A 24,315-nucleotide genomic window follows, 5' to 3' on the forward strand; every position below is an offset into this window, starting at 1 on the left:
CTACTGAATCTGAGATCTGTGTCTAAACGTTGTTGTTTGCTACTCCATTGATTTCTTTTGATAAGTCTATTTTCCACCCAGCTCCACTTTTCTAGATGAACTGATTCTCCAGAAAAGAAGCATGTCTATTGACCAAAACTCTTTGATCAGAGTGAAAATAGAATTAATATCAGAGAGTTTCTTTTAGATACCCAAAGAAGCGACCTTGTTTAGATATTGCCTCCTATTTGTCGGTTTTCTGCTTTTTAACATAAGCTAGATAACCCAAATATTAATATGATTAAGACTTAGTATCCTACCATGTCATATCTCATAGGGCGTAGTTGAAACGGACTTGATTGAGACTCTATTCAATAAATATGTAGCTGTCAATAGGGTATATCCCCAAATGGGTATAGGCAAATCGGTGTAACCGATGATAGATCGCACCGTATCAATAAAGTGCGATTTCTTTTCTGATATATATCATTGTGTTCTGGAGTTCCAGGAGGTGTCCATTGCGATAATATGCCATTGTCTCTAAGATGGTTCAGGAATTCAACATTAAGGTATTTACCTCCTCAATCAAATCGAAGAGCCTTAATACTCTTTCCCATTTGTTTCTCAACTTCAATCATAAATTCCTTGAACTTTTCAAACGATTCAGATTTACACTTTATTAAGTATAAATAATCACATCGTGATAGATCATCGGTAAAGATAATGAAGTAAGAATAACCGCCTCTAGCTAATTCCTTGAATGTATCAATCTCAATATGTCAGTAGCTCGTGCATTAGAGGTGTGCAATGGGAACTACCTGAACCGGGAATCGCCTAGACCGAACAGGATCGGCCGGTTCTATGCGATTTCGAGGAGTGCCGGTCCGGTTCCCGGTTCCATAAAATTGAACCGGTGACGGGCGATCCAGTTCCCGATTTTAGGGTGGGAACCGGACCGACAGGACCGGACCGATGTTATAACATCTAGTCGGCCTTCCCTCTCCAATATTCCTCTCTTCTCTCTCTCTCTCTCTCTCTCTCTCTCTCTCTCTCTCTCTCTCTCTCTCTCTCTCTCTCTCTCTCTCCATACTCCATACAAAGCAACAAAGCAGCACCAGAACAATCAATGTACTTAACATCTCATGCGCTGATGATCCCTCAACAAACCCAGCCATATTAGTGGATATAGCAGAACCTTGAGATGAGCCCATCACGAATTACCGCCGCTCAAAAATAAAAAATCCTGCACCTTCAAACCTTATCACTGACAGCTTCCCAATTATTTGCCCTGTAGCTTGAAGAAGGCGTTATCCCATCTATCTCTCTGGGTGCAAAAGGTAAAAAGCTTTATGCTCAAAAGGCAGCAGAGAAAATGGCTTGAGAATACCCTAAGATATATTAGGTATGTTTGCAAGCCAATCCCCCTCTCTGAGAATCATAAGATACATCCACAGCACAATGAAGCTTCTCACGAAAAAAATGTATTCCGTTGGACCGTCCGGGAACCGGACCAGACAGGTCCAGTCCCCGGTTCTAGAAATTGGGAACCGGTCCTCCCGGTCTGGTTCCCGGTTCCTAGGTGGGACCGGACTAAACTGAGAACCGATCATCCCTATCACGCACTATGTCCTACAAAGGGTGCTTTTATCATTGTTCCTAGAAGACATGCCTCAAAAGTCGAGTACAGCTCAAAGCGATATGGATCAATGTATCCATCTTTACTTAACTTGGTGATCGTATATTCTTCAATATGACCCAATCGGAGATGCCAGACATACTTCGGGTTTGGACTATCTCTAGGACGTTTATTGGTTATGGCATTTATATTAATTTGCTTATTGACGTTGGTAATCATATTACTAGACATTGTAGTGGTATAAAGGTTATTGGTTAACAAACCAGAACCAACAAATCTCTTATCGTGATAAATAGAACATAAATCATTAGTAAAAGAAAATTCATAATTCTCTTTATTCAAACAGGGTATAGAGATGAGATTCCGAATCGCATTCTTATAATGCAGGCAATTATTCAAAACCAATACATATCCAGGGGGCAAAGAAAAATGAAAAGTCTCTATAGCTAATACAACAACTCTTGCTCCATTTGCAAATGTTAAAACAATCTCATTTTGTCTTCGCATCCTACTTATTTCCAGATTCTGCAAATATATACAAATATGTGAAGTTACGGCAGAATCTACAACCCATAAGCTGGATTTAGAACCAACCATAAGGTTAGTTTCAATAAGCATGGACAACATACCTTTATAAGGCTGGTCCTCTAGCTTGACTTTCAAGCTCGCGAGGTCTTCTTGCAGTTCCTCCTCCAGTGCCCCTTGACACCACAATAATGACATTTCCCTTTTTCAGTATTGGGCTTTGGATATATAGCATATTTTACAAACCTCTTCTATTTCTTTTTCCTCAAAGTAGTCTTACTCTTTGAAGAGAAAGTCTCAACCATAGCCATTATATTGGACTTTGTGTTGTGAATTTCTTTCTTGTTAACCACCAGCATACCGTGTAACTCAACAAGAGTTTTCTCCATTTTATGCATGGGAAAGTTATGGATAAAACCAGAGAAAGAATCAGGCAAATAATGGAGTATCAGATCCATAGCTAATTCGTTATCCATAAAAAGATTTAGCCTGACCAACTCCTCAATGTACCAAATCATTTGCAAAACATGATCATTCACCGATGATCCCTCAGCCATCCGCATACCATACAATCCCTTAGATATCTCATATCTAAAGATTCGAACATTTTCATAAAAGAATTCCTTTAAGTGCATAAATGATGGACCAAGCACTTTGCATAGTCTCACACTTCTTCTGTAATTGATTCATCTAAGCAAGCATATATGACCTAACTTTTAAGTCATCTTCACACCACTTATGATAAGTTTCGTGCTCTTCTTGGGTCCCATCCAAATTCTGGCAAGTTTTAATCAAGCACATACCCAATTTTCTCAAAATTGAGAACAATTCTCAAATTCCTTACCTAGTCAGTGAAATTGGGTCTCGTTAGACAATTCTTGTCAAGTATAGAAGCAAGTGGATTTGTAGTAACCATTTTCAGAGTAATAATAAATCTGTATAGAAAAATAAATTGTTAACCATTGTTTTTCTACAACTATTTCATTTTAGCTTTTGAATGAAAACCTCCTACTAAATTTATTTAGATCCCATACTCCTTAATATGGGAAACAACAATCTCCGTTGGGTAAAAATTACTAGTGAGGATTAGAGTCCCACTAGCTCATAGCCCACCTCACCTGGCAGCTATTGGTGTTCTATGAACTTAGTGAGTGGATCAATTTATCCAACGCATCATATGTGAGTTCCAATCATACCTTCGATCTCTATATCACAAAAGTCTTACCTAACAGTTATTAACCACATGATCATAGTTAAGTCTAACTCATCATCTCATGCAAGTATTTAGAACACAAATGATCCCTCAATTGATAGTTATAGGAAATCATTGGGCTTAAACTCCACATCATCCTATGTGTAATAGAGTGGTTATGTATTCTGAATGGCAATTCACCCCCGTGTATCTATAGCCGATCAATCAACCACTAGGTTATTGGATCAAACCACGATGATGGAAGGCCACGAGTTTGAAAACCCTTTTCAACTTAATTTCATAAGTAAGCAAGTTTGCATTGTTATCAATTATCTCACATTGCATATTAACCATTTAATATGCAATTCAAACTAACATCCTTAAAAGCATGAAAATGTCTAAGGATTGGCTTTGATACCACTGTTGAGTTTTTAGCGAAAATATACAAAAGTAAAGATAATTAAAAAATTGCATCAGAAGTAAAAACTCATACATGTATTGCCAAAGCATTGTTCGTGCAATTTAATTTCAATATGAAGAAACGAAAAAGAGGGCTAATCGCATTACCCTTGTACTGTGCCTAAAGCAATTTGGTTATGATATTCTACAGTTCTGGACCATAAATGTCCGATTTCCTCGTAGCATGTCTAAAGTAATATGGTTTTGATGCTTTTCAGTTCCAGCTCCACAAATTTCGGAACTCTAGTTCAGACACACTACTAATCAAGCGTCGAACGGTAGAGAAAAATTCAAATGAGTCACACCAATTATGCTAGCAATTGTTCTTGTGTGTAAAATATTTGATTGATCTCAATCATCACTCATTATTAGTCTCAAATCCAATTTATTTGAATCAATTCGGTCATTAACTTTGAAACCGTTTTAGAGCATTAATTCGGCCATTGAGTCTGAACCCATTTTAGAGTCTGAATCTGAGCATTGATTCTAAAACCATTTCAAAGCAATAATCTGGGCATTAATTTTGTGACCGTTATATTATATGATTCTGGGCATTAACTCAGTAACCGTTATAGAGTATTAATTCAGTCATTAAGTCTGAACCCGTTTAAGATTCAGAGTCTGAACATTGATTCTGAACTCATTTCATATTTTGAATATGATCATTGATTCTGAAACCATTTCAGATCATTAATTTTCAGCTCGACTCAATCTGATTGCTGCATTTGCAAACACATTTGCAATATTGTCTGTCCCATTCAAATGACATTTTGAATTAGTTATAGGGTGTGACATCCCTAGGTTCATGTAATTCAATCATTATATCTTATTATGTCCCGATTAAACAAAGGCCATGGACTTATTTGTCAAGCCACCAATTCGATCATATGTATAAACCTAATTGACATGTATTTCAACTAGACATGAACTTTTCATTTTCGGTTACAATCCTGGCCGAGGATTTCAATACAATGTCACAATTAGATCGTATAAGACATGATTATTGTATCTTGTATATAACAAGAAGACAGATTTTATATTGCGCACGCATGTGCCTTCGTATATGAACAAATTATGATCATCAAGTATAGAGAGGGTTCGACGAAGCATCAGTATGCGCACTTGTGAACCATAGTCATCCAACATACAAGTCAACACCATGCCTCAAGTCTAAAGATTATTTTCACAAAATTAGAGCAAGAATAATTAGTTATTGACCCTGCTAAAAGCTTCCATATTGCTAATCGTTCTATACATATCATGTTCAGTCAACTTGTCAAACACAAGCACCTGTGTTCTAGCTTGGGTATCACAATACCCAATGACTTGTGACTCGTCATTCCCTTATGTATCTAATACTTAATGGTGAAGTATGAGAACACACCAGTCTCAACAGGATCATTAATATCCTCTCAATAATCCATCGACTAGGAATAGTTTAAAAACTCGATCTAATTGTAAACCTGTCACGCATATTTTTAACATCTTAAGAATAGGTTCGGTCACAACTGATCTTATGGAATTATTCATATAAATGAGACAATAAATGAATACGTCTTTACCATTAAACAATTGAAATGATTGAAAGGACAACTGAAATCCCTAACATGTAACTATTACATGGTTGCTTTAGGGTGTACAACCAACAATGGCCGTCTTGCAAGTCTTGAGTTCATCTTTAACCATCTCTAGCTCACTTGCTATGACTAACTTTTGAGCTTTGAAATAATCATTGACGATCTCGAGCTCCTCTTGAAGGCCACCGGTCAAGGTTTCAAGGGCATCACCTCTCTTGTTCACCGACCTGATGACTACATTCAAGGCGCCCGAGAATTCTCCACGGAGTGACTCTTTGACCTCGTCAATTACTCTTTCACCTCCTCATAGAAATCTTCCATCATCAATTTCATCCTGGCAAGTCTCTCTTCGAAGGAGGACATGACATCCCTGAAAGAAGCTCTCTTAGCCTTCACACGGTTGTCCTCATGGACAACCTTTTCTTTGGCCTTCTCACCAACCGTAACAATAACAGCAATCTCTTGTTCCGACATTCTCTACACTTGATGTGCACCATGAACTTCTCTTAATCACGCTCTCTACAACTCACTCTGATATCACTTGTCATGGACTGACATTTGAGATTGTGAACCATGCGGTCCTTAGACTCCCTTTGGCTCTTGTTTGGACACCTAAGCTCAGCCTTCCCCAATGAATCACTCACTCGTTTACTAGCCCCACTCGGATCGTATAAAGAGAAGGTATTTAGAGAGAGAAGTTCTAGGAGAGAATGTATTGCTCTAGTGTTGGATGATACGAATGAGGGGAAGAGCACCCCTATCTATACTTGAGGCATTACAATTACTATCGTTGATCACCCTTGATCAAACGGTTGAGATCCACTCTACCCATCTATCATCTTCCCTATTAAATACAGTACTATATTCTTCCCCCCCTCTTTTACTGTAAGTAATGTAGCTTGTGCTCATCAGGTTGATTTGAAGAAGTTCATGAAATTTTCCCAAGCAATTTATGATGAGAGCTATTTTTATTTACCAACGATCAACAATGCGATGTGAATCTATCCAATGCGATGTTATTGGCCAGAAACATGATTTCAACTGAATTTCATAAGACAACTTCACGTCTTTCGTTTTATAATTCGAGAAATCTGTGGCTTCCTGTGCTGGAACGTCAATATGCGTTCAGTGAATACATTGTTTCTTAAGAAAACCAAGAGTCAAATTGATGTTGTCAGAATTCCATATTATTTTCAATTCAACAGCAACTCCAAGATAGTCAGGGTTACATTAACAAACGCGCGATGGAGTCTCTTCATACGAAAGAGTGAGTTTGTGAGGGTAAAAATTGGAATTATTTCGCGCTGGTAAGTTCGTGAAAGTGTTGGTTACTGTTAAGTCTCGTTGATAAAAATAAGGGATAATGACATAAATGGTCCCTAAATTTTAGCTCAATGTATAATGTGGTCCTTGAACTTTAGCCTAATATGCAATGTGGTCCTTGAACTTTTAATTTGTTCAATTTGATCTCTGAACTGAGTCCCTAAATTATATGAAAAATGTTCAATATTATCCTTCCATTAATTTAAGTTCATGGCAACATTAAAATTTTCATAGAGTCCAGCGACTAAATTGAACATGTACCAAAAGTTCAAGGACCACATTGAACAATTTAAAAGTTAAGAGATGACATTGCACATTGGGCTAAAGTTTAGGGACCACATTGAATAAATTAAAAGTTCAGGGATCACATTGCACATTAGGATAAAGTTTATGGATCATTTGTGTTATTTTCGCTAAAAATAAAGTTAGCGGAAAACTTACTTGTTGGAACATAAGTCCTTGATAGATTATTTGAATACTTAATTTGTAATAAGATTAGTTAATTGAACATATAGGTTAATATTGGCGAATACAAAATGGTAAATGATCATAATAGTTTCCGAAACAACTATATACTAGTTCATATGCGACTCAAATACGAGTTCGTATAACCAAAACTAGTTCATTATTCAATCGGAGATAAGTTTGTGAAACACTTAAAATTTCAGTACTAAAATTACAGTTGCTAATTTTTGTGTAAAAGTTAGTAAATTCAATACATTGGTAAGGCCGAAAAGCATCAATACCGCAATCGGTATTGAGAATTCGAGGAATTACTGTCAAGATACCACCAACGAACCCACTTTCTTTCCATGTTAAATCAAACGGGTGGGCTTGATTCTCTCGATCTTTAGATCCAAAGATTGACGTTGGCGCTTCACAAGTAAACAGAAAATTCGGGTTAATAATGGTCTAGTCGCTCGTCATAAAAATGTAATATATAATATCATCTATATAGAGAACGCAAGCCGGGATTGTAAGGGATAGTAGCACGTGCTGGGACACCCAATGGTTGAAAAGTAGGGAAAGCAGGAGGCAAGGCAGGAAGATGAAGGGCGATATAGGCTTTGATTGAGTCAATATTGAAAATATGGAGAGCCTTCCAATCTTGAATATCTCACGTACGCGTAGGTTAATTGACTCCAATTCATTCCCTAGTCGTTGCCTTCTTGCGGTCCTAATTCCTCGGTCGAACTGGTATAATTGATGGAATTGGAAAAATAAGCTGCTGAATTGACCTGGACTTATCAAAGTTCTTAGCCATTGCCTTCTAGACATTATCCATTGAATGAGCATTCCATTCATTTCTGCAAGTGGGCTTCCCTTTTCGCTTCTAGTGGTCCTCGTCTGCGCGCACTTAGTCGTTGCCTTCTACGCGTTACCGTTGGGAGTATGCGCATCAAGAAGGAGCAAATCTTGTATGCTTCCGGTGCATCCGGGTTTACCCCACCTCGACAGTTAGATCACGTTGATGTCCATATTATTTAATTGCCCAGACGAAGTGAGGTCACATATTCTGAGTACACGCAACAATCTTTTGTATTAAGTCTTGGCAACTACTTCGTGCAATTTCAATGAGTGGCGATCCTCCCTCCGTATTCTAACTCATAAGCTATTGGTAACCAGAGAGTTTTCTCTCTTTAATAAATAACTAAATCACTGAGAGCAGTAGTAATCACATGCTTAGAATACTCTTCGCCATCTTGTGGACCTTGGCCCTTGATTTGCAGTAAACAAAAAAAAAAAGTTCCGTATGTCGTGCGTAAGAAAAGAGATTGATTTAATTAGGTTTAATTGATTAGCCCAACTTCTGAAAACAAAAATGCTAGGGAAAATGTTAAATAGAGTCCACATGGCATTTATCATAAATAAGTGGGGCTTTTTAAGATAAACTAGTATAGACATGCGTGCGCAAACAAGAACGACATAGGAAGAGTAGTCGACGAGGGATGCTTAAGCACTTATTGCTTAACCGGATTCGTGAGACTTCAAATTCCTACCCAAAATTTACGGAATGACCGGTCATCGTTTACAATGCGAAGGACGAAAGCGTTCGGCTAAAATAAATGATTTTACGAAAACATATCAACAAAACAAAACCTTTCATCGAATGAAAATCATGGCAAAATCCAGTGCATCATTGGATTAATCAAAAAATTGAATACTCATAAATCCCAATTTGATAGAATTTATTCAAATAGTCTAAAGGAAAGTCCCATGCCACTCCCAAGTCGCTCTTCACATGAACTCTATGAAACTTCCTCGTGTCTGAAACTCAAAACTATGTTAATCAGGGAGTGGGCAAATTCACGGCTCTGTCAATCACTACTTCTATGGGATTAAACAGTGAATGGTGCAAAATTTCACAACTTTTCCACGGTACATCACCCAAGCAGCAAGCATCACATGTCTAATTCAACATCCCTTGTTTTATATATATATATATATATATATATATATATATATATATATATATGTATCAGCTTATTACCAGGAAAGATACGAATATTAAATCCTCTGCTCATGTTGGAATCATGCTTCACTAGATCACAGGGCCCAAAAACTACAGCAGCAATAGCTAAGCTCCAGAAATCATATCGGTTGTGGTTAAGCCCCGGCTCGTGAAGATATATCATATGTTGTTGCATAGGTCTGCTGTGAGCACTAATTCAATATCCATATATCATAAGCTCGCATGTTGATATAATATTAGAAACATTTCATCCGTTGAAGCATTGTCGATGCATGTCCAACCAAAATGACAACCTACTCTAAAATCCATGTTATGATTGAAATTTTTCTTTAACCATTCGATGCGTGCGACGAAAGTCACATTCTTTTCTTAATGGACAAGCTCGTGTTAGAGGGGAAATTTCAAGAAGGCCAAAATACTTGCTGCTGATTACCCTGGGGATTGACCAGTGATAAGGGTGTTTTGGTACCGTTGACTTAGAAGAACTGGAGGGTTGTGGGTTCGATTCCTGCTCGGAAGAGCCCATATTTAAGTTAGGGGCCATAGCGCCGGCAGGTTATTTTGCTGATTTTCTTTCAGGTGGCTAGCTAATTATGATCGTCTCTCTTGAATTATCAAAAAAGAAGGGATATGTATTTTGAACAGCGAATCCATATAAAGATATTACGTTGTCTCTCTCTCTTTTAAGCATGGAAATTATTGGAGCTCTCCTTGTTGGACTGCAATTATCGTTGCTATATTAAACAACCCCTAGAAAGCTCCAATGATGAAGGGCCTAATGAGTTTACAAGTGCAGGGACCATTTCTAATTTAGCGGTCCAACGAGGCCAACTTCATGGTACGTACACCCATTACAGAAATCAAGGCACGACTTGTCCAGGTCGACCGAATCTGGGTCAACTTTCCAAATCAAAGTCTGTTGGACTTTCTAATATCACGCCCAAGACTCCAAGACACAACAGGAAACTCGATTTCCGAAACTTAGGCTCTCTTTATTTTGCGAAAAATATTTTTTCTAATTTACTGGCATTTTATTTGCTTAAAACAATGAATCCACGGAAAACTTATACTTAAATTCAAGAAAATGATTTCTTCATTAAAATATCGGAAAGCGATTTCTAAAATATGACTAAGTATCAGTACTTGGACTCCAAACTCTACGCTTGGGCACGGAAACCACAACGCTATTTCTAGAAATGGGCCGAAACAACTTGGGAAAGAGTAAAGATGGGCTGGGAAGCGGAAAAATTGGGCTTGGATGGATCAGGTTGGCCCATTCCAGCGAAATCGGGCCGCTGACTCGGTCTGACACGGCAATAGGTCGGTTTGGGCGTTATATACTATTTAATAGGAATATCGCTGTAAAAATCTTATTATAATATATTAAAGCCAGATCTATCTATTTAAATATAACTTATTTATAGTTACGTGACTTTGTTTCTTATTTTTCAATTTGCTTGATGTGAATACTGAAAGTAATGGTGAACATTAAATAAATATCGGACTCCTTAAAATGTAAATTATAATATATTATCTCTTAGGGATCATGAGCTTTTTGTTAACATGCTAAGTTTATATTAATAAAACTTAGGTATAGTTAATCTGTTGCTTTTCAATCTACATACTAAGAGCTAGCACTCAACCCTTGATGTGCACCCGTCATAGTACTCCCATGGTCTTTGCTTGCAAATTTAAAGTAAAAAATTGTTTTACTCTTTTTGGAAAATACTATTCAATATGATGTATCAATAAGAAAATGATCATTATTGACAAAGTGATTACATCCAAATCAGTATGTTAGTGGAAGTTTTTACCATTTGATTGTTTTAATCATAAAATAAATAGATAAAAAATAAGCTAAAACATTACTTTCTGTCGGGCATCATGTGCTCAAGTGGTGTAGATATAATTTCTAGTATGATGAGGTTTCCCAAAAAAGAAAAACTAAAAAAAGAAATCAACTCTGTCGATCAGAATACAGCTTCATTAAACTCGAGTTCCCCATCAAAAGCACCAATGACATCATCAATGACAATATGTGCCATCGATGCTTCTGTACCTGATATACTTGACTGTGAATATTGCGTGGTTGTCCCTTTCATCTCTGAGACAACATCTTATTTCATTACTCCAACAACAGACAATGTCCTCTTCGACTTGTTTTTGCAGACAAAAGTAGCAACGAAAATTTTACATCAACAACAAGTGCAGTCTTCACTGAAGAAGCTTCTAGGGATTCGAAAATGCAGAACATAATAAAATCCTCATTCTACTACACTTTTGAATTTGCAGATAACTGCAGTGACATTGCAGGTGCAATCTTCAAATGCATCCTCGTCGTGTTCCTCACTCGCACAGAACTTTGTGGCCTGACAGAGGCGAATCTAGTCGAAGCTTATCGCCTCAATATTTGTGAAGCTGTGCAAGTCAAACACCATTTGCATCAAATTCTCCAGCATAATTCTCTTAACGTAATCATTTTCATATTTTCCTATCTTCCACTCTAGCAAATCGCCTAGCAGTTCAGGCCCAGAAAGATCCTCTACCGGTGTACCTAGAATAAAAAGCTCAGATAAGATCTTCAAATTTGAAATATCAAGTGTGGTTAGTGACCGGCAACTCATGATATGAAGCTTCGAGACACTCAAGGAGATCGGCGGAATGCATTGGAGACTTTCACGATCTACGAGATGAAGAAACTTCAAGTGAGAAAGGGCACCAAGCTCAGTAGACAGGTTAGTGATGTGTGGGATGCGCAATGCCAAGGATTGTAGTTTGGATATCCTCCCAAGCCACCAAGGCATGGGAACTTGCTCCAACTCAAACGGGCTAGAGATGGTTGGCCCTCCCATGAACAACATCAGCACTTTCAAGTTGACCAGGTTCGAAAGATCAGGAATAGCTACCAGGGACATCGACATGATTGCTAGAGAAGTCCAGCTTACTGGAAGTTTAGGCAAGGTAAATATACACTAAAATAAATGATTTTACAAAAAAATATTGGCGAAACAAAACCTTTCATTGAATGGAAATCATAACAAAAATCCAGTGTCTATTGAATTAATCAAAAAAATGAGTACTCATAAATCCCAGGTTGTGATAGTTTTCTTTAGTTCCAAATTGTAGAGAAGCAGTATAGCCATGCGCGTGCAAACTGGAATGAAACGAAAGAGAAGTGGACGAAACCTTAACAGGATTTGCGAGATTATGGAATGATCGGTCATCATTTACAATATAAAGAACGAAACCTTCAGCTAAAATAAATAATTTTACAAAAATATAAAGGCAAAACAAAACCCTTCATTGAATGAAAATTACATCATCCTGTACATCATATATGAAATAAAAAATTGAAATTTATAAATCCCAATTTAATAAAATTTATTCAAATAGTCTAAAGTAAAGTCTCATGTCACCTCCGAATTGCTTTTCACATGCATTCTATCAAACTTCCTCGTGTTCGAACCCCGAAACAGTAAACTCTGTATGTGATAGATCACCACTTCCTCAGGATCAAGCAGTCGATGTAAAATTTCATCAATTTTTATGCAATACATTACACAAGCAGTAAGTATCACATTCGAATCTCATAATTGCAATATCTCATTTTTGTATCATCTATTTACCATCATATCCATTGCTCATCTTGGAGTCATGTTTCACTAGAGGACAAGGCCCAGAAAATACATCGACACTAGCTAAGCTCCATAACTCACATCGGTTGTGATTGATCCCTAGAACAGAACTGGTCTGTGAATATACACTATATATTAATATATAGGTTGACCATGAGCACTAATCTCATACATATATATTAGAACCCCACATGTCGAAATGCGATTAGAAATAATTTACCCGTTTAAACATTTGTGATGCATGTCCAACCAAAATGACAACAGACTCAAAAATTTATCCCATGCTTGATCAAATTATATAAAATGAGACACCACAAAATAATTTAAGCTTTCATTAGTCCCCAAAATGCATGCCATGCCATGACTTATGAACTTTTCCTTTCGATTAGACCATGCAATGCAACTTTTACGAAATACATAAAACCGATAAATGTTACTTATCTTGTTAAAGCGTGAATTAACCATCAGAAATTATTTTGTGTCATCAGAAATTCGCTGGACCATTGCCAGTGAAGACAGAACAGAGGGTTGAAAGCAAACTTGAAAAAACTAGAAAATCTTGAAATTTTCGGTTAAAGTAAGCTACCAACCATCAAATTCACGAATTCCAAACGTCGGGCATTTTCGTTCTATAGGGTTAGGGTGTCCTAAAGTTGTTTTATTGTGCTTCTCTGGCGACATCCCAAATCCCACATTGGGTAGTTGAGGCTATGTCATATTATTCATAAGTAAGATCCACAAAATAGTCACCACACCATATAGAAACTCATAGTGTTCCTTTTATTGGCTTGGCCCAATTGGAATGGGTTGGGTTGTTATATATGGTATCAAAGCAGGATCTCTCTAATGAACATGTGGTTTATGAGAAGACTAAGCTCATAGCCATCCGACAAGGGCAAAGAATTGCCTTTGGGCAAGAATGCTCGAATAAGGTGTGGCTACTGGTAGACTTTTAAGGCAATAGAGGGGATAGAAATGGACCAAACCACATATCAAGTAGGAGGAGTATTGCTGGTCATATGGTCCAACAGTGACCTAGACGTCAGTGATTTTAGTGGGAGAGTATGTGGCACTTGTCGACAAGCCAAGCATACATTATTGTAAAAATAGTTAAAAGACAAAATAAAAAAAGGGCCTCACTTTTTCCACTCCTAATTTGGCTAAAACACTCCCCAATAAACTATTGTGACCATTTTATCCATTGTGGATCCCATCTTTCAGCATCCTCTGCATTCTCTTAGTGCCTTTTTTCTTGGAATCTTTTTTTGCGGATCCCATTTTCATTTATCTTCACCCTTCTCTCTATCTCTTTGATGTTTGAGATGATTTTTGCGTCGTTTTTCACGATGGGTGCTAGATAAATTGATTAAATTCGAAGTGTTGGTTAATGTTGAGTAATGTGATAATTTTCCTAGTGATGGGTTCAGATTAATATAGTTTGAAGGTGTTTTTTCTTCTTTTTCTTCTTTGATCTTTTTTTTTTTTATGTCTGGGAAAAGTAGGTATTGATTCATTCCTCATTTACTGTTGAATCTGATTAAAGATTAAGGATGATCTTTAGTGAGGCCTTTTGGTATTGCTAAGTTTCTCTCATTCCGGGGATTCTATTAGTTGAAGTCTTTGAAATTTAATGGGGAAGAGTGGAAAGAGAAAAGCGGGTCTTTTCTGAACTTAAGGAGTTTTGCTTTCACCAAGTGAAAAAAGGTTTATCATCCCATTAACTTCTAACGGTTGAACCTAGTGATTTCTTTGATTCTGTACGAATAGAGCATGCATTTGATTTTTTGAGTGAATTTTGAGTGTTCTTTTCATCGAAAATTTTCCTGAATTGGTTTCCATTGGCCTCTTTCTTTTTTGCAATCTATTTAGTAGAATGATTTCAAGATGCTCACATTAGTCTAGTTATGGTTCGGACTCAGTAAAGGATGAAGGGTTTTTATCCAATAAATTTCAATTTTCTTCTCATTTGAGTAGGTTTATTGAAACTTTTTACCATTTTATTTGCGGTTCTTGATAAAAACAAGTGGGCACACCAAATGCATTTTCGCATATTAGCTAGTAAAGTCTATTGGTGCCGGTGCAAAATCTAGTTGAATCCCTCCTCTGTATTATATTTGGGTTAGTTTTGAATAGAGAAGGGCTTCCATATGCTACACAACCACTAATTAGACCAAGAAAATATCAAAGAGAGAAAGATGCTGAAAGATGGGATGAAGAGGAAGGAAAGTGGGACCCACAAAAAAAAAAACCAAAAAAAGACACTGAGAGAAGGTTTAAGATGTTGAAAGGTGGGACCTACAATGGGTGAAATAGTCCAAACACTTTGTTGGGGAGTATTTTAGCCAAACTAGGAGTGAAAAAAGCGTGATCTAATAAAAAATAGTAATAGATAAAAGAAAGAAGAACCCAAACTTATTTTCCTTAGCCTATGTGTTAACTCTAATTCGCACACTTCAGCCCAGTCCATTAACACTTCATTACCCCTAAGCCCATCACCTCAACATTTCAATTGGTTAATTGGCTCGGGCTCAATTCCTTCTTGATCGCTTCTTCAGCAACCCCTACGATCCAGAGCGCACACATAGAGGCAGGACGAAGCCGAGGGAGGAGTCTATCGCCACCACAACTGATCTCTTCTCCTTCATTTTAGGGAAAATTCCAAAAAGGAATCCGAAGTGGAGTCATTTTCTCAAATAAGGGCCTGAAGTGTCCTCATTTTCTCAAATAAGAGCCTGAAGTGAATCTTATCTCAAATAAGAGCCTAAAGTGGTCATATCAGTCTCAAATAATGACCTAACCTCACCGGCCAAAGGGTATTGTCGTCTTTTACTTCTTCTTTTTTTCTCTTTTTCCCTTTTTCTATTTTTTCTTTTCCTTTTCCTTTTCCTTTTCTTTATTTTTTTCCCTCTCTTCCTTTCGCCGACTATCGCCGGGGCCGGCGGAGGTCGCCCTCGCCTAGGTTCGCGAGGCTCACTCTCGCCGGCATCAAGCGAAGGCCGCCCTCGCCTGGGCTGGCGAGGGCGAGGCTAGCTTAGGCGAGGTGACCCTCGCCCGACGCCTGCGATGGCCACCCTCGCCCTCGCTGGATCTGGCGAGGGTCGCCATCGTCTGGGTTGGGCGGGCGAGGGTTGCCCTTGTTGGATCTGGCAATGGTCCCCCTCACCCGCCCGGCCTAGGCGAGGCAACCCTCGCCCGATGCCGGCAAAGGCGACCCTCGCTAGCCTAGGCGGGGGTGGCCCTCACCCGACGCTAGCAAAGGCGGCTTCGCTTGAGGCCAGCGGCGCAGTGAAGACTGGGAGGAAAGAAGAAAAAAAGAAAAAGAAAAAAGAAAAAGAAAGTATATATATAATGTTTTTGACTAAAATACCCTTGCTTCAGCGACGGAATAGTCACTAGCCGGCCAAAGGTCCTTTTTTGATACGATTTGGCCACTTTAGGCCCTTATTTGAGACGATTTGGCTACTTTATGTCCTTATTTGAGACAATGTTCACTTCGAATCCTTATTTGAGAAAATGATTCCACTTCGGGTCCCTTTTTGGAAGTTTCCCTTCATTTTATTTCATTTTTGTTTCAGGTTTTTAATCGTCAGCATACTCTTATAATGCTGTCTTCTATAGCTGCGAAAATTGATTTTTCCCATTTGACTGTAGTACTATTCCTTTTTTTCTTGTTTGTATTGCCCTTCCATTTGAATATGAAATACGTTACATATACATATAAATAGGCAATAACAGAGTTCTAAAGGGTTATCTATAACAATGATAAGTAGGAGTCAAACAAGCAATAACCCCACATTGTTATTGGAAATTTGACGATTTGGCAATTGCCCCATGATTTTGGTGATGCGCATAGCTTTTCCATGGAAGGATTCTGAACATTCCCCATGTATTTATACCATTTTATCATACTTTTAACTGTTTCCACTTTGAAAATTTCCTGATAGAACCCATCAGTCAATTTCGATGGAATTGTACATATCAAAACCCATATCTACAACAAAACTCATTTCATAAGTAATTTCCATAGTTTTGAGAAAAGGGGGCTTAGAGACCATTACATTAGTAAGGCGCAACTGTACATGAACAATGCATCAAGGTGCCCAGTGAAATATTCTCCAATCAAAGAACTAGAATGGAGGAATATGATGAAAAGCCACGCATTCTCGAGATCTAACAGCATAGTTTGCAATCCAATCAGCACAAGTATTCCCCTCTCTATAAGAAACTTGCAAGTGAATTTGCTTAACCAAAGACACCGTGGATGACCCAGAGGAGTCGCTTGTCAAAATATTAAGGACATAACCGAAGTAGAATCCTTCTCGAGTATGACTCTAAGGAAGTTCAGATTGCAAGCTAATTGAAGCCCCTGACCAACAGCTCAGAGTCGAACTTTGATAGCAGAGCAAATGCCAATGCAATTAGCAAAGCCTCCAAAGCACTTGCGCTCCTCTATTCATCAATAATCTTTATCGGCTTATAAAGTTTCCAAGGTACATATGACTTCACCTGTGTGTATTTTGGACTTCACAAATTTTCTAACTAACGATTTCAACATTATTAGGATTGAGGCAAGGATTGAGTAGATTATAAGTTCATATACGAACAAGTGGTGTATCTGAATTGATGTATCGAATAAAGTAAAGTGAACATTGTGATATCTATTCTATTAGCCAAGCAATGCATAGACATACAATTATAATGGATATGATTTCACTTGAATCAAACCAATCTGTATTATGTATCCATCATTGAGGTAAGATTGGTCAATTTCACAAGTAAGTTGCTAATTATTTATCAAATATGGGTGTCGTGCTATATAACGTTTTTTATGATCCTTTAATGTCATATGTTGGTGAAATATGCACTATAATGTCATAGAGACCTTATAAAGTGGTTGTTTTCTTCCATAAAACATTCGTGTTAGTGAGCAATTGATCATTAATTTTATAATGTTCAAATTGTAAATTATGCGCAACAATGGAATATAACTCATCCTTATTTTCATTTAGGTACTTCAAAATAGAATCTATATATACATAACAATTTGATAAGAGTTACAGATGCATAGAAATCCTCTGAAATATATGAAATGATCTACATATAAAACATTTGCTAAACATTTTATTTTTCTTTTTTCTTAATGTTTAATTTCTTTCTTTTGATAACTTAGATGCATGAAAGTGTTATTAACATTTAATTTATTTTTTCTTTTTATATATAAACAATTATTTTAAAACCGTCATCTATTTATTCATAGATATTGCAAAGGAGAATTAGAGATTTGTTAAAGTGTCCATAAAAAACAAATCGCTGGGCAAAGCTCACGCTTGAGCATGCCTCGGCTCAATCCACTATGCATTGTATATACTTTTTTTTTTTGTTGCTAAAATATAGTCTTACCTGTTACCAAAAGGAACTAGTGCCAATGACTATTGAAAGGATGGCGTTAAATTCACTATCATTTTGGCTCCATCCATACCTAAAGGAGTTAGAATGTCAAAAATATCATTAGTATAATCCCACATGATGCCTGCAGTGCACATGCCGTTTCTCCCTCGCCTCCTCTCCTCTCTCCCCGTTGCTCGTTTTCTCAGGTGTGATAGCTTTTCAGAAGTAAACAATATCAAGGGCGCACAAATGAGGACTGACATGTTGACGAGAGATTTTGATGTTGATCTATTGTACTGGGTAAAATTTCAATTAATTCACGACAGGAGGACAGCCTGATCAACTCCTGTTTAGACAAAATGAATTGACTTATTTGTAGAAAATCTAATTCCGCACAGATTGTAACGGCTTTGCTAGTTAATTTGCTGCCATAGAGAGTATCTGAGCAAAGGGAGTACATCGTGTATCTGTTTATTTTCACTATGGAGGGGACGGCAAAAAGAACTGTTTACCTAGCTGACAAACACAAATGCCCACCTTACATTGTATCGAACATGCCGAATTTTCATATGCCCTATTAGATATTTCGAATTTCGAGACCCACGTCCTGTCAACATGCAACTTCTCGCAATCATGTATTCGCAAAGATTTTAGTTTCTTGAAGCTCGAAGCCGGATCCAACACCTCATCTAAAGATCTACATCCTTCTAAATGCAAGTCTTCCAATGACTCCAATCTTCCTCGAATCTTAACAAGATTATGACACTGTTGTACATCCAGTTTTGTAAGCTTCTTCAAGTTTGATAAATTGGGCAGTCTCTCAAGTAGAGGAAGTTCACCTAGCTCCAACATCATCAAATTCTCCGAACCCTCCAAGCTTTCTATTTCAGTTAGACCATGACAGTACCACAACTGAAGTTCAGTGAGATTCTTCAAGTTTGACAGATTGGGTAATCTCTCCAGTAGCGGAATTTCTATGAGCTTCAAAGTTTTGAGATTTCCTAAGCCTTCAATGCTTTGAACGTCGATAAGATTATGGCAGTGCCCCAAATGCAGTTCACCGAGCTTCTTCAAGTTTGATAGATCAGGTAATTCCTCAAGTGTATGCAGTGCTTTGAGGTCCAAAATTTCAAGATTCTCCAAACCTTCAAGGCCTTGAACACCAATTATTGCCGAAGAATCAATCCTCAGCTCTGATAGTTCCTTCAAGTTCGATAGATCTATCAGCGTTTCCAATGATTGGGATGATTTAATAACCAAGCATGTTAAACTGGATGGAAGCCTAGGCAGGAACTGCAGGTTAGAACAAACAAGTTCAAGTTTCTTAAGCTGAGAAAGAAGACAAATATCTCTATGGATGGCAAATATGATTTCACCGGACAACTTCAAAGACTCAAGATTGCAGAACTTTCCTATATACCATGGTGATGGATGCTGTACGAGCTGAGAAGATCCTGCAAAAACAGAATTCTTGCTGGCCAATGGAACTTCTCCAATGTCCAAATCCAAATCTATTAAATTTACCAGGTTTGAGAGATCTGGAAGTGTCTTCATTGAATGAGTAGAAATATGCAGACCAATCAGGCTTTCAGGAAGTCTTGGCACTTGACATATTATAGTGTTTGTTAGTTTCAAGATCCTCAAATTTGACAAGCTCTCGATACCATGAGGAATTGCCCCCTCCAAACGCTGACAGAACTCAGCATTTATCTCTTCCAGCTTCTCCAACATCACAATTATACCAGGCAAAATTCTTATGGAACTACCAGACATCCTTAGTACTTTCAAGTTCTTCAAGTTTCCAACTGAGTTAGGCAGCTCTGCAATATGCGTGTGGGAAAGGTTCAACGTAAGTAGTGATTCCAATTTCCCAATCGAGTCTGGAAGTCCCCTCAGCAACTTACACTTGCTTAGAGACAAGTGTTCAAGCTTTTGGAGCACTCCAATCTCTTGGGGGATTTGACTAATTGAAGCATGCTCCAAAGATAGCGTCAGTAGAGATGTCAAATTTCCAATTGATCTGCAATTTTTTAATGATGGACATTCGCAAGCACTGAGAGTCTCCAGCTTTTTCATCCCTTTCCATTCTGGAATTTCTCTTACAGAAGTCCCGTCAAGGAGAAGTTCCTTTAATGATTCCAGGTTATTCATCTCTTCTGGTAACTTGCGGAGTTTAAGGCAAAACCTCAAGTTCAAAATTACCAACTGCTTCAAATGCCTGATAGATTTGTCAATCTGAGCTAATCTTCCACAGTTCTCGAGGATTAAGTGCTGTAACTTAACATTTGTGGAGAAATCGGGAGTTGTATGCAAGTGTACACAACCAGTCAAGTTCAAGACTTTTAAATTCTCTGCCATCTGTAACAGAAACGAAATTATGTGAAACTATGGATCAAATAAAGAGGAGGCAGCTACGAAAAATAATTTTAGTTTCAACCCAAAAGAATCTTACCTTGATGTGACTCCAACCATCCCAACTTTCTGACAGTTTACTCCAAGACAGATCGAGAATGACCATGTTCATCATGGAGAAATTGGTGATTTTAAGTTCCAGGGGAAAATGATGCCACGAAAGCCATCTCAACTCTGAAAGCATTGGCGTACTGTTTTGTAAGTTGTCTGGAAAATCATTTGAAGGCCAGTTATCCTGGACAGCCCTCACTTCAAGGTATTTTAGATTAGATAACCTTTCAAACTCCTTGTTTGCAAAGCAGTATTGCAACTGATGGTCCAACTTTAGGCAAAGAGTTTCCACTTTTTTTGTTTTCTGCAAAAGAAAAAGCAAAAGGGCAAGCACATGATATCTATCCAAATTAATATATTGAACAAGTATAATCTTCTTTCCGTATAGAAAAACTAAGCATTAGTATAGCCAATTAACAAGTGATAACAGCTATCATGGGATAAGAAATAACTTCCCTTGACTATTATTAAGCACACAATCACAGTGAAAAGGCATGAAATTTGTCAGCTTGATGGGGATAAAGTAATTGAAATGCAACTTTACCTTCTTCATCAGCACGTCCAAAGCTTCCTCATGATTCCACAATCGAGTCTGTTTTTCTAGTTCCATGTTACACTCTTGACGAACGATATCTCTACCAAGGTCTCTTAGCTGATCATGCACCCATAGCTTATTGTCTTCACCGATTTTTATCAAAGACATCTTTTGAAGGACTTCAAGACCTTCCTCTGGGAAGAGATTGGAATCGTTCCACATGTGGAGCACTATCCTTTTGTCAAATCCAGTGAAAAGGCAAGCTATATCAAGAAAGATATGCTTTTGCCAATCATCCAAGGCATCATAACTTATTTTCAACTTTCTTTTTACTTCACCGTGAGGAACTTGTTTCAACTTCTTCAATGTAACATCCCAAACGTCTTTGCTTTTGCCTGAGAGATGTGAACCTATAGCCTCAAGAGCAAGAGGAAGACCTCCTGTACTTTTGACCACTTCTGTGGAGAAAGCAACATGGTCATCCAAAGGGTAATTTCTTCCGAAAGCATGTTTGCAAAATAGTTGAAGAGATTGGTTGAAGTTCATGCCCTTAAGCTCATAACCATAACAAACCTCAGGAACAGTCATGATATCCCTGTTTCTACTAGTTATGATAATCCTACTTCCTAAATCGAACCATGCAGGGTTTCCTACGAGTGCATTTAAATGAGTCCTCCTGTCAACATCATCAAGTAGCACCAGAGCCTTTTTATCGCCTAACCTTTCTTTTATTGTCTTAATTCCTTCGTCAACGTTGCTAATGCTTGACCACTTCCTTTTGAGAACATTGGACATTAGCTGATTCTGCAAATGTTCGATGCCCTTTAGCTCTGAAGTTTCCCTTATGTTAGAAAGGAAGCAACAATGTTCAAAATGATGTGAAAACTGGTTGTAGATGATTTTGGCGAGAGTAGTCTGTCCAACACCCCCCATACCATGGATTCCGAGTATTTTAATATCCTCTGAATCGCCACACATTATTTTATTGATTTCCTTCACATGATTTTCAACTCCAACCAAGCAGCCGGTCACCATCAGATAAGCTGTTTTCAACTCATCTATAACTGTACGTACAATTGTCTTAACCAGCTCTCCTTCACGTCTAATATCATGGAAGGAAAAAGGTAAACAAAATTAGAAGAATGAAATATTATAGAAACACTGCACCAAAATTACAACCCAGAAACTGACACACCTAATGATCATCGAATTAGTGTCCCATCCATTTAGATTGGCAACGTGTTTGAGAGCAGCTTTCCACTTACTGATAGTGTTCTCATCAAATTTCTTCTCATGCAAAAGAAAGGCTTCCCCATAAGACCCAGCTTGATGACGGACCTCTGCTGGAGTAACATCATAGAAAATGGGCATAACCTTCTGTCTCCTTGTTCTACTACACTCCACCATTTGGAGCAACTCATTAAGACACCATTTACTGAAGGCATAGCCCTTGGAAAAAATGGGAATTGCAATTTTTGAATGGCTGATAGCTTCAAGCAACTTCGGACCAAACTCCTCTCCAACTTGGAGCTCTTCGTCATCTTTAAATGTGTGCATTCCAGCAGCTAACAAGCTGGTGTAGAGGAAATCTGTAATGCCTGAGCGAGTTTCTAGCCCTCTAAAACTCAGGAAAATATCGTAGTCATATCCAGATGACATGGAGGTTGATGATGGTGAGCCATCCTGCAGGTATAGTTTTTCCTGTTTCGGCAGCATCACATTAGGGATTTGCACTGAATTGGAGACAGCTGCAGCAGTAGCTTCTACACTGCCACTATTGACAGCGGATGAGGATGCCGAGTCACTGACAGAAGTTACCTCCATGTTTGTCCCTGTCACAGCTGCTAGTCCTTCTTTCCACTTGAGAGATTCTGTGTTCTCACCTGTTTTATGAGAAATTTTAAGCAATAATGGCCATTAAGAAAATTCAAGCTATTGCAGCACGCAAGGCAAGTTGACGGAAATATATTCTGTTCAAACAGGATTTTCCATAAAAGTCATAAATTGTCTTAATATGCAGCCTATTCCTACAGATAGTAGCTTCAACTTGTGAAATTTTGAGCCCAAAGTGCTCTTTTATGAGTACATTTTCCAGACTTTCAGCTAATTAAAGGAAAATCAAGAAGTTAATAATGTGGTAGTATAGGAGCATTATTACATGGTAACATTAGCCAAAACAATAATTCATCTGAGGGATGACCGTCTATTTCACGTTTGTGTTTTATAATGCGTCTCACCAATTGGTCACACTGTTTTTCATCGACTCCGTTGCTGGACTGGACATAGTGAAACTCAACTCTAAATGAATATTGAATAAGTTGGGAAAAATGAGTAAAGGCTGTTCATTTCAATTCAGGTACTTGTGCCAGACTACGTTTTAAGTTGGAAAAACTTATAACACTCTTTGGTCAACAATATAAAATGAGTGTCGAACATTTCGCTGTGACTAGAAGCATGCAAAAAAAAAAAAATTCCTTTCCGAACATATTACCTGAGATGACAACTTGAGGCATTCCCAAAGATGAAGACGGTTTCTGTTTGAGGGCTAGAATTCTTGGGGGTTCAACAATATTTTGTGTCGTAATTGCATCTCAAGACATTTCAAAAGAAGGCATCATTTGCTCCACCTGACCCACAGAAGGAAAAGGAGGGGGAGGAATAGAAGAAGCTTGAGGTGAATTATTCATAATGGACGATGGAGGAGTTCCTGAAACAAGTGAGTGAGGAGAAGAAGCTTGAGGAAGGGGATCAAACGGGACTTTTTTAATACTGTTCAATGATGATGCCCCCTTTGATCGGGAAGGAGGTGGCGGTGGTGGTGGAGGAGGAGGAGGTGGAGGAGGGGAAGCCAATAAGGATGCCTGGGAATGTACAGAGGAAGAAGATAATGAACCTGTGAGATCAAACAGTGAGAATGACTGATCATTCCCTTCTACTGTGGTGCCATATTGTTGATCCAACTCAAAACTTGGTGAATTGTAGGGTGATTTTGTGGCTAGTTCAAAACTTCCAAAAGCCTCAAGAGCTGAAAGAATCGAAGTTTCTGACAGCGAAGGTGGCATTGGCGGCAGAGTTGAGGTGGACTGAGTTTTGGACTGTACTGGCAGTTCAATTACAAAGCCTCAAGAAC

At 38.1% G+C, this 24,315-nt stretch overlaps 1 protein-coding gene across 1 annotated transcript; it reads right to left on the bottom strand.

The window, feature by feature from the left end:
- Positions 1–18,562: 18,562 nt before the first annotated feature.
- LOC115684382 (disease resistance protein L6-like) lies at positions 18,563–24,289 on the bottom strand. The gene is made up of 5 exons (XM_056318673.1): positions 23,677–24,289; positions 22,381–23,068; positions 21,195–22,287; positions 20,640–20,954; positions 18,563–20,545 (listed from the first exon to the last, which is right to left on the bottom strand). Exons 1-5 carry the CDS (start codon positions 23,696–23,698, stop codon positions 18,668–18,670), a joined length of 3,996 nt encoding a protein of 1,331 aa, XP_056174648.1. The 5' UTR covers positions 23,699–24,289; the 3' UTR covers positions 18,563–18,667.
- Positions 24,290–24,315: the final 26 nt, after the last annotated feature.

Source organism: Syzygium oleosum, unplaced genomic scaffold (genome assembly GCF_021117445.2).
Source record: "Syzygium oleosum isolate NSW1041296 unplaced genomic scaffold, Sole_v2.1 Sole_v2.16, whole genome shotgun sequence".
Taxonomy (NCBI): domain Eukaryota; kingdom Viridiplantae; phylum Streptophyta; class Magnoliopsida; order Myrtales; family Myrtaceae; genus Syzygium; species Syzygium oleosum.

What these genes read in the sequence shown, in the direction of transcription:
- LOC115684382 (XM_056318673.1), bottom strand. Translation starts at nt 23,698, where the DNA reads ATGCCTCAAGTTGTCATCTCAG. An exon ending in ACTAATTCGATGATCATTAG is followed by an intron (nt 22,288 to 22,380) that starts GTGTGTCAGTTT and finishes CCATGATATTAG; the next exon opens with ACGTGAAGGAGAGCTGGTTA. An exon ending in TGGACGTGCTGATGAAGAAG is followed by an intron (nt 20,955 to 21,194) that starts GTAAAGTTGCAT and finishes TTTCTTTTGCAG; the next exon opens with AAAACAAAAAAAGTGGAAAC.